The sequence below is a fragment of the Corapipo altera genome, unplaced genomic scaffold (assembly GCF_003945725.1).
Source record: "Corapipo altera isolate COAL_440 unplaced genomic scaffold, ASM394572v1 23, whole genome shotgun sequence".
In the NCBI taxonomy this organism is placed as follows: Eukaryota; Metazoa; Chordata; class Aves; order Passeriformes; family Pipridae; genus Corapipo; species Corapipo altera.
The window spans coordinates 19,450,480-19,461,290 of record NW_020884878.1 but is presented as its reverse complement, the minus strand read 5'-3'; the positions used below and the strand labels follow the sequence as shown (position 1 = coordinate 19,461,290).

The 10,811-nt window shown below is 37.9% G+C and overlaps 1 protein-coding gene across 1 annotated transcript in view; it reads right to left on the bottom strand.

Annotated features, from left to right (window-relative positions):
* Positions 1-1,174: 1,174 nt before the first annotated feature.
* The window catches only part of SEC23A (Sec23 homolog A, coat complex II component), a 29,085-nt gene continuing 19,448 nt past the window's right edge, over positions 1,175-10,811 (bottom strand). The window contains exons 16-20 of the mRNA XM_027638418.1: positions 10,173-10,334; positions 8,637-8,723; positions 6,995-7,150; positions 6,334-6,399; positions 1,175-2,690 (exon numbers count right to left, since the gene is read on the bottom strand). Of these exons, the coding sequence (XP_027494219.1) occupies positions 2,601-2,690; positions 6,334-6,399; positions 6,995-7,150; positions 8,637-8,723; positions 10,173-10,334 (561 nt within the window). The 3' untranslated portion in view covers positions 1,175-2,600. The remainder of the gene's footprint in view (positions 2,691-6,333; positions 6,400-6,994; positions 7,151-8,636; positions 8,724-10,172; positions 10,335-10,811) is intronic.

Below are 10,811 nucleotides of genomic sequence, written 5' to 3'. Positions count from 1 at the left end.
TTGCTCTGGGGACAAGGGGGCAGTAGTGATTAGGATATACAGCCCTCAAGGACTCCATGCAGGAAAGCCACCAGTTTTGCCATTGAAAGAGCTTCTCCCATAATGTCTACAAGTCACCAGTACCATACCTCAGCTGCAAAGACACTTGTGGCTGCTCCAGCCTTGCAAAATCATTTGTTTCTTTTTCCTGACACTGAACTTCCTTGCCTCGGGTTTGCCTGTTTTCACAGAACCACAGAATGGATAAGGTTGGAAGGGACCACAATGGGTCATCTTGTCCAACCTTCCTGCTCAGGCAGGGTCATCCTAGAGCACATGGCACAGAATTACATCCAGACTGGTTTTTTAATATGTCCAATGAGGGAAAGTCCACAACCTCTTTGAGCAACCTGTTCCAGTGTGCAGTCACCCACATAGTAAAGTTCTTTCTCATATTCAGGTGGGACTTCCTGTGTATCAGTTTCCTTCTGTTGCCTCTTGTCCTATTGCTTGGCAAAACTGAGAAGAGCCTGGTTCCTTCCTCTTGCCATCCCCCAGGGATATCGGCCGCTCCTCCCAGCTTTGTGTCATGAGTGAACTTCATGAGAAGGTGTCTGCCCCTTCATCCAAATCATTGATGACTGTGCTAAACAGCGCTGGGCCCAGTACTGAAACCTGGGGGACACCACTAGAGACAGGCCTCCAACTAGACCCTAGTTTTACCTGCTTCACGCCATGAGACAGCTCCCAGCTGTCTCAGTATTCTGCAGAGCTGCTTAACTCATTTGTGCAACACCAAGGATAGTGATTAGGTGCAATGGTCCTCTTGTTCTCTCCCATTTCCAAAAGGTCTTTGACGATGTCAAATACCCGAAGGTACAAAATAAGCTAATGTTGCCAAAAATTTGGATTAAAAAAAAAATTATTACAAGGTGAAAGTTGGTTAATGGAAGGAAAGCACAAAAAACCCCATCCATTATCATGACTTAGTTATGAATTGATTTGCTAGGCAAACAGTACTTAACTGCCAAGTAAGTTGGACACGTTTGGTGTTGTAAGAAAAATTAAGCTGTTTATTAGCTAAAACAAAACAAAGTCAAGAGGGCTACTGAATTATCTTCTAAACTAGTGTAAACAGTTCAGTACCTCTGGAAGTTTGATACCAATTATTACATGAATAAAAGTGGTGAAGTTATTTTAAATTTTGTCACTACTACCTTTATTTCCACATTTCATTTCAAGAACCAACAGAAACCAGTGCAATAAATACAAAAGTGAGAGAAAAACATGTATTTTATTTGTTTTGAGGCAAATGGAGTTCATCTCATTTAGATCAAAGAAATGGAGAGCAACTGATTTAATCAAGTTTTTAAGAATTTACAGAAAAACCACCCTCATATTTCTCACACCAGTAAACGACTGAATTTCCTATGTGAAAACCTTCTTCCTTTAGACTTGGTACAATTTTTTACTGCCCACTACCACACTTCACATCTTTGCTTGTCAAAATGTCATATTACCTATGTAAACGTGTTTTATGTGTAAACTTCAACAAGTAAATGGGAAAGTCTACCAATTTACCCATCAAAAAAAATTAAGTATGAACTAAATAGCAAATTAATTACATCATATGCTATGTAATACTGTTTCAAAAAGAACTACAGCCTGTGGAATTCATAATAAAAAAGATGCAGAAACAAAAAGCAGATGTGCAGTGTCATGCATTAGTGTAGTAACATTATAAGGCAACAGTAAAAAAGGTGGATTTTTTTTTAAGTATACTCGCCAAGACAAAAATCAAGGCTGTACTCTTGGTCAGTTCATTTTGGTAGTGTAGGATTTCTTTTTAGCTAAAAGTAGAACTAGTTTTTTTTGAGAATATTCACCTGTTAACTGTGTTTGATAATACTTTTTTGTCAAAATACACGTGAATTTAAATTTCATGCAACAACAGATTTTATACTTTTCAGTTCAAATTCTCTAGCTGAAATAAAGAAAAACTCTGTTCCCAAAGAATCAAATCGGGCAAATGGGAAGAAATATTTGAAATTAAATACCCCTAAAATAAACACAATACATGAACAGTAATATCTCTGCAGGCAATGAAAGGTCATCAGCCTAAGTCAAAAGACTGAGTTAATATCATTTCTATATGGTTTTTGTTGGTGCTTTGTTCACTCCAGGCTCAAACTGAGTAAGCAAAAGTAATCATGTGGCAGTCTGGAAAGCCCGACATCACCAAGGATTTCCTTTATTGTTCAATGGGCCTTTGTAGTGCTGAGCAGAATCAACCCCAACGCTTTAGAAGGGAAACTGAAATTACATCTCAAAATTGTTGCAAATGATCTCAAAGTAATTATAATATCACAGTAATTAAAATAACTGTTCTTTTTCCTCTGCTTATAACTTAATTTACTACCTGTCATTTTTACAAACTGCAGTTCACATTAAAACATTTGCTGATAACAAAAGCTTTTCTTTGAAAACAACACTGCTTTACATCTAGTCAGGCAGCTTGTGCATATCAGAGCATTCTGTCAAGTGAGACATGGGAAAGGGTAAAGGAGAAAAAGCTGAAATATGGCTGCAGATTATCTGTGCCTTTAGTGCACTGCAGAATCTCAGGCAGCACTAGAGACAGCAAGTTTCTTCAGATGATCCATAAATACTTGCAAGCTGACATCATCAGTAAGAATGGGTGCTCCAGACTCCTATAAAATAAGAGAAACAAGAAGAACTGATTATGCACATTGTGAAGAAAAAGTATTTTAAGGCACAGTATGTTCCACTGAATAAACATTTTATAAATTTAGAAAGACCTTAGAAGCACACCATTACTGAAATTCTCCAACCAAAAAAAACCAGCAGACTGCACATTTACATAAATTTTCATACGTTTACATGAATTCAGGCACAACCCACAACTACAGTCTTTCATATTCATGCATACAGAAATGAGATGCTGTATAGCAAGATTTACATCAACCAGACAAAACTCACAAGTTTTTGACAGCTGCCGAATACTAACTTACAAATTTTTAGAAGTAAATAAAATTTCAGAGGCGCAGTTCCTGTATGATCCCTACCTCAGTGGAGCAGACAAAGGGGAGAGAAACACTAATATGCAAGTGACACAACTAACAAATCAGTATCTGTCAGGGAAGCTCAGACATATCAAAATGATGAAAGGAAGAAACAAATCCACTAAGGGTCTGATTTGACACCGAGTAAAGGTCAACTGGCTTTCCCAAGAAGAGCTGGGCAAACTCTCTCCTCCTATAGCTCTGTGCCACCTCAGAGAAAGACCAAAAAATCTGAAAGTCACAAAAAATCAGAACACAAAAGCTCTGAAAAAACCTTTTGGGTGGATTCTTGCAATTTACTTTTTGACCTCAGAAGTATTTTAAGAAATTCAAGAAGTTCTAAATGGTCAGGTTTTAATTACTACTTTTGAACAAATTTAGAGTCAAAGCAGCAGCTGGCAACTCTGCAAACGTTACATAGCAGCTCTCTTAAGTCTTTTGAGACCAGTCTGCCACTATTTCCATTTACAGCTATAGTAAGAAGTCCTATAAATCTCAACAATTCCACCATTTCAAAGGTACTAAGCACTCACATTTACAAATTAAACTAGAGCTGTCTGAACTGTTGCAAAGTCTTCCAAAACATAGACATAAAAGTCTTAACGAGGATTCTTAGAAGCATCTTTTTGAGAACGGTGGCTTTTTGAGAACTGGCTAAAACCAGTTCTCAGTTAATAATCAAGGGACAAATCCAAGTGCAGTAAGATTTCTTGGATCACTACAATACACATCTACTCTCAGAGAAGGCACACTAAATTACCTATTGGCTGATGGCAGCAAGGTGAGATTAAAGGACGCTCTACTTCCAAGCCTGTTAAATTATACTAAGCCTGAGCTCTCTTATTTAAGAATCATAGAATCATTTAGGTAGAAAAGACCTTTAAAGTCATTGAGTCCAACCATTAACCCAGCACCACCAAACCCCCCCACTAAACCATGCCCATAAGTGCCTCATCTACATGTCTTTTAAATACCTCCAGGAATGGTGATTCCACCCATTCCCTGGGCAGCCTGTTCCAACCCTGTTGACAACTCTTCCTGTGAAGAAATTTTTCCTAATATCCAATCTAAACCTCCTCGGGTGCAACTTGAAGCCATCTTCTCTTCTCCTATTGCTTGTTGCCTGGGAGATCAACCCCCACCTCTCTACTACCTCCTTTCAGGTAGCTGTAGAGAGCAATAAGGTCTCCTTTGACCCTCCCCTGGGCTAAACAACCCCAGCTCCCTCAGCTGCTCCTCATAAGACTTACACTCCTGACCCTTCAGCAGCTCTGTTACCTTTCTCTGGACATGCTCCAGCACCTCACTGTCTTTCTCATAGTGAGGGGCCCAAAGCTGAACACAGGATTTAAAGTGTGGCCTCACCAGTGCCGAGTATGAGGGAAAATCACTTCTTTGGTCGTGCTGGCTACACTACTTCTGATACAGGCCAGGATACCACTGGCCTTCTTGGCCCCCTGGGCACACTGTTGGCTCATGTTCAGTCACCTGTCGATCAGCACCCCTAGGTCCTTTTCTGAAAATTTCAACTGCATCTTCAATAACCAACCACATAATAGAGATGCATGAAAACTTTACTGCTATCTTCTGAAAATGTTTTTCATACTGTAAAGGCACCTACCTATTAAAGCTTAAAGAAAATCTTTACATAGAATATTAAAAACCAAACTAGGCCATTCATAACCTCCTGAAACACGGTTTCAGTGGTGTGTGGGTGCCCTCTTCAGGTCAATGTGGACTTTCAGTTGTGCACAAAATAAAACTATATGAAACAATCCTATGAAAATGTAACCCTGAAAAACTTACCTGACAAAGACCACTGTCAAAAGATTGCTACAGAGCTTTCTCACTCAATACTTTACACTGTCAACACTTTAGCAAAATACTCTAAGTTAATATGTAGCTTCCAGTGTCTGACGCCATTACATTTGCACGAGAAAATGACACTGCACTAGCATTCACCCACAGGAGTGTTTCTCTTCCCACTAAAGAAGCAGAATGTGGAAGGAAAACATGAAAAAAGAGATGCAACATTCAAGAGTACAAGCTGCTCCAGAAAGTTTAACTTGTGAACTCATATAACTTCCTTCCTGAAGACAAGATTTGTAAACTGATTGCTGGTCAACTGGGCCACAAAAATTCTGGAAAATGTCAGTACGCTGGCACTGACGTATTTTCTTGTTCTTGTCCATAACTATCGTCAACATTTATTTCCCCTATTGCAAAAAGGTCCCTTAGACTTTATGTGTGGTAAGTACTCTCATTGCCAGGATTGTGAAGGTGTTTATAGGGATGAGGTCTAAAGCTCTGTGAGATAGGTGGCCAAGGAGATAACAATACAAGGCTGCAATATGCTGACTGAAGAGGAAGCCATAAGATGAAGGTCAAACAGCTTCACTAATGGCTCAGGTGGGGGAAGGAGATGGCAATACTGAGGTGTTACAGCTTGGTTCTGCCCTTCAGCAAGATATGCACATGTTCATCTGCAAGCCACGTAGCTCAACCCAATCAAAGCTACCTAAACCCTCACTGTCCTTCCTTTATATATGAAAAACACACCCACCAACATGAAAATTATAAAGTGGCTGCTCTCCTACCATCTTTTATGGCAGCCAACAGGGAATCAATCCTGTTTCACTACAGCAGGTATAAAATTGGTATTTTAAGTCTGCCATGGTGTGGACAACCCTACCTCTCAGAGAGGTTGACGGGCTTGCTCCTCTCTCCTCCCCAAAGCAGGAACATCTCTTTGGTAAGATTTGTGCCTCTGCTATCTAGTGGATAATACTCGATGAAACTAAACTTAATTATAAGTTAAGTTTAATTAATTGTAAACTGTAAACTCAGCTTAATCAATCATTGACTAGCCTTAACATATTTAGAGCTAAGGCAGCAACTGCATTCCAAATCTTCATATCTGTAGCCTCACTGAACTATCTGTTTTTGATTTTGCAAAATTGTCTCAGTGAAAGTCCTCAGGGAGTCTCTGTCAGGCAAACATCAAATTAGTACTCTTAAGACAACACTGCATAAGAAAGTTGGCTAAACATGAAAGCAGCCTAACAGAAGCTTAAAATAGCAAACCAGACCATTTTTGTCTAGAGACTAGAATTTTCTTAACTTTTATAATTTTGGTTACATCAGACCAAAACTAAATTTCTTTTTTAGTTTCAAAACTTGGCATTATTACTTATATGTACACATGTCACTTGACTTCTGAAATAGGGAAAAAGAAAACTGTGTACAAGCTAAGCAGCAGATTCATACTTACCTGTCCCCATGCATACATATTGTTATGAGTCTGAGAGGGATTTACTTTTGAAAGCAGGAAGCGAGCCTTTAAAAAACAAAACAAAGACAATAAATTAATCTTCTCAAATAGGATTTTCTTGCACTCAGAAAAAAGTTGCACATGTATTTGAAATATGTCATTTCTACTATTTGGAGATGCAGACACCTGTCCAGAACTGCAAATAGCACCTCTATAAATAAATCTACTACCTGGATGCTATAGCTATAATGCAGAATTGCTAAGAACTTTTTGATGCAGCTGAAAGTAAGTTTTTGTCTTTTTCTAAGCATTAACAAAGTAAATGTGAATATTAACAAGACATTAATAAAGAAGTTTTTAAAAAATAACACGAAGAATAACTCTGGTATTGGTTCAGAGACCCACACAAGCACTGTCTTTTCTGTCCTACACACCTTACACAAAGAATCCAAGAGTCAAAGTCAGTAGAGTAAAAAAAATAATAACTAACAGGATTTACAGATTAGAGAAAAAGCTGCTATTAAATATCTGGCTCTGTAAAAGCTTTAAGATTCAAAATGTTCACTTGCAATTTATATACATTTTAGCACAGAAATGCATGTTTACTACTAAAACATCTCATGACATTACCAACACACCATTTCCTAGATTATATAAATACCTGGCTTCCTCCATGCTCTGTATCAATGTATCTGGGCATTGGAAATCTGGAATGAAGAATTTCTTGGGCATCATCTATTGGAGCTTGTAGCAAGTGGTGAAAATTTTCATATTCCGGCATATCTTGGTACCCTGACTTACGCCACTGAGCTATGGTCTGGGCACAGGGAAAAGAAAGAAGTTTAGAACTGATTCACCAATCTTTCTCAGAAAATACACAGGACTTTTCTGAGGAAAATGTGCCATTGGTAGCCTTTTTTCTATCACTCACCCCTTTCTGCCCTGTATGCAAGTTAATTTTTAAAAGCCAAGATGTGTAAGTAACATGCTACTAGATTTCTTTTTTTTTTTTTTTAAACTCTTAACATTTTGTGATCCATCTGTCTTTCCTCTTTTGTCATCTTTGGTATGTTAAATATTTAGTTTAGAAGGTCAAAGATACTATTTACACTTCTCTATTTTGCATGTCTAGGAAACATAAGAAATAAGTATTTATACTGATATTTATCTTTCAGAGGTTGTAGCGAAACCTCATCACTTTCTAGCAGTGAAGTTGGCTGCTCAAGGACAGCTCAGTGACACAGCCTGCTGTTAGGAAAGACCCCAGGGGGGACTCTCAGCAGGCATTCCTTCCTCCTCTGCTTGGCAGCTGCTTTTAAGCTGAAGGTCTCATTCCTGACTCCTGCTTGAGCTACACAGCAGCCACACCTGTGTCTGAGCATGTACCCTACTCATCCCAACTCCCATCCAGGTACCTGACTACCTAACTACAACCTGGACCTGCTTCATCCCCATCGACTTGTCTGGTGATATGGACGAAAGGCTGAGCCTGGCTACTGCCCACAACTACTCTGCTTGCCTTGCTCTGGTACACTGGGGGCCAGGTCTCCACTGGCAAGACCCCTGACTGCCTTGCAGTGATGATCAGTTCCCTGTTCCCTTTCCCTCACAAAGCAGCCCACCCCTGCTGCTTCCTGACAAAAATGAGATAACATTTTGCTGCTTAAGAAGCGTTGAAGTTTAGGAAATATTTTTATCAGTGCAGCTACAAGGATATGATGCAGAACGGTATTTTCCAAACTCTCAGCTGTGAACCATTTATAGTTGCAAAGTAGTAAAAAGCAGCAGCTCAGTTCCTCCAGAGAAGCAGAGAACTAGGAAATCACATGCATTTGTATTTAAATTACCAAGGAATGTCTATCTACCTAACTACCAGGAGCAGTTCCATTCCTCCAGGACAGTGCAGATGAAGGATGAATATAAAACTGTGTTCTGACTCCCTGTCCCTGAAGAACTAATTTAAAAGTCTAAAATAAATGAGTGAAAATTTGGGGAGAAAGGGAGGGGCAGGGAATAACACTTTTAAAGGAAGGAAAAATACTGATCTAACACAAATCATCTGCATATTGAAGCTAATTAATCTTAAACTCATCATAAGAAATAGGACCAAAACATCAAATAATGTCAGTTATCTGTGTATAGGCATGTCAAAGCACCAAACTATAAACTTTAACTACAACTCTGCTATCAGCCAAGCAGATGACAGGGTCAAATACTGAGGTGCATTGGAACTGGTGCTTGAATTCCATAATGTAGCACTCCTACCGAAAAAGAGTATTTATGTAAGCAATGACAACTCTTACCTCCCCATGATAAATAAGGATTTGGAAAAAGGTGTCCATAAGGAGAATGCGATCTGGTAAAATGCTGCTGCTATCCAGAAGAACAGGCTAAGGTTTAAAAATAAATAAAAAATTACCAACTCATGTATAATTGGACAATCAGATGGAATTGCCAGCTTTTTGAATCAGTAACTGAATCTTAGGAATCACTTACTAAAACTCCATATTTGCTCCTTTTCATGTCCCACATCTGCAACCCACACAATCTCATTCTGAAGTTATCCAGCCTGATTCTGAATACATAACTTCATGAAAGTAATAAAAAATGTATTCAAGACCTGAAACTTCTTTCATTATTATGCGCTTTTCTAGTCTTGCAAGTACCTCCATATTTACCTATACAATGTCATTATTTTGAATTGTATTTCAATGTATAAAGATTTAGAAGTTATTTGAGTATTAGATTTGGAGGCTACGGATTGTTTGGGGTTTATTTTAGTCTTGTTCTCGCAGCTGTTATTACTGTGCCTATATATCCACCAACACTGTATATAGTAAATATGCATGACTTATGAAATCTAATGTAATATTTAAGGTTTTAATTCACCTTTTTAAGGGTAATGACAACATATTGGCACTATATGATTTAACTGAATCAGTACCATATGATGGACTTGAATCAATATTGCTAGGGATACCAAAAATATTAACCATTCCAAGAATGAAAAAAAAGTACTATTACTCACTCTACACTGAGACATCAGCTCCTGCTTAATCAGATTTCTCCTTTGCATCACACCAATGTGACTGCTTGTTTTTCATACATGGGAGAATGATCTTACACCTGTGAGCTTCACATGCCACCTTACTATTTTAAACTCCACTTTTAAAAGTCCTTTTTTTTAACCCCATGGATAGTTTAAAAAAAAAAAAAAAATCCTAACAGAACTTAGAATGCCAACCTGCCAAGAGCTTTTACTACTATGTTTGTTTCACTGTCTCACTCTCTTTTATGTAGCAGATTATTTTGGCTGTCTCCTGTCTTATACTTCTTTCAGAAGCTTCTTGGAAGATCAGCTTTTTATTTTAGGTTTATACAGAACGTGCCGTGACAAGGTCAACTGGAAGGTTCTGTACCAAATCTACACATAAAGGGGAACCACATCAAAACTAGAAACTTTGGATTAGGGCATTAAGATAGAGGAAATTTTGTATATTTCAAAAAAACACCAACTTTTCTTTCAGACTCAACAGAAAAAGTACATTTTTAATTAAACCCATTTTTTGTTTATATTTACATTCTGGAACCACAAACACAAATCTGCTACATCTCTCAAAAAATAACAAAAAAACCCATTCCTTAGTTTAAAACATCACCTCTTTAAAAAGCGACTTTTGATCTCAAGACTTCATAGTATGTTGTAAATTAAATGAATATTCTTTCTCATAAAGTAGATTATAAATCAACACCTTTTATAACATGCAATAGTGAGAACAACAATCACTTCTCTCAAAAAAGCACCTCTTAACCTACTATGAAGTTATATTTACTGATACCTCTGGAGGTCCATTGAAAGAGTAGGCATAAAGAATTGGCTGAACCATGATAAGCGACTGGGTTAGATCTTGACGCATAAAGTGATGACGATAGTATGAGCTCTCATCTGGACTGTTGTTAAAAACTTGTAAGAAAGGAGATCTTCTCAAGTGAAACATAAACTGCAAAACAAGAACCATTTGTCTGAACTCTCAGAGATAAAAAGGACAGTTGTACAAGGAGAGAAATGCTTTCCACAAACTACGAGATCAATGCCACAACAAAATTGAATTCTAACTCCTTTAACATTTCTAACTTGTATATGCAGCTCTGCCAGTTTTTATATACTCTCATGACAGCAGAAGAGGTATCAGAATGGATAAACCTACAAAGCTGTTTTGAAGTAAGAGAAAAATTTAATATTTCTTCTTCTGCAGTACTAACTGATAAATAGTATGACTAAACATTGTTTAATCCTTTCTTTACTCTAAGTTCTGCTGTTCCTGTGAGGGAGGCTACTGTGCTGGAACAAAGTAACTTATAGCATGTGTACAGAAAAAAGAACATCAACCACAGCAAAGCTGAACTTTGCTAGTAAAATGGAGAAAGTATATCCCCTCATTGCTGAATCAAAGTATATCCCCTCATTGCTGAATCAA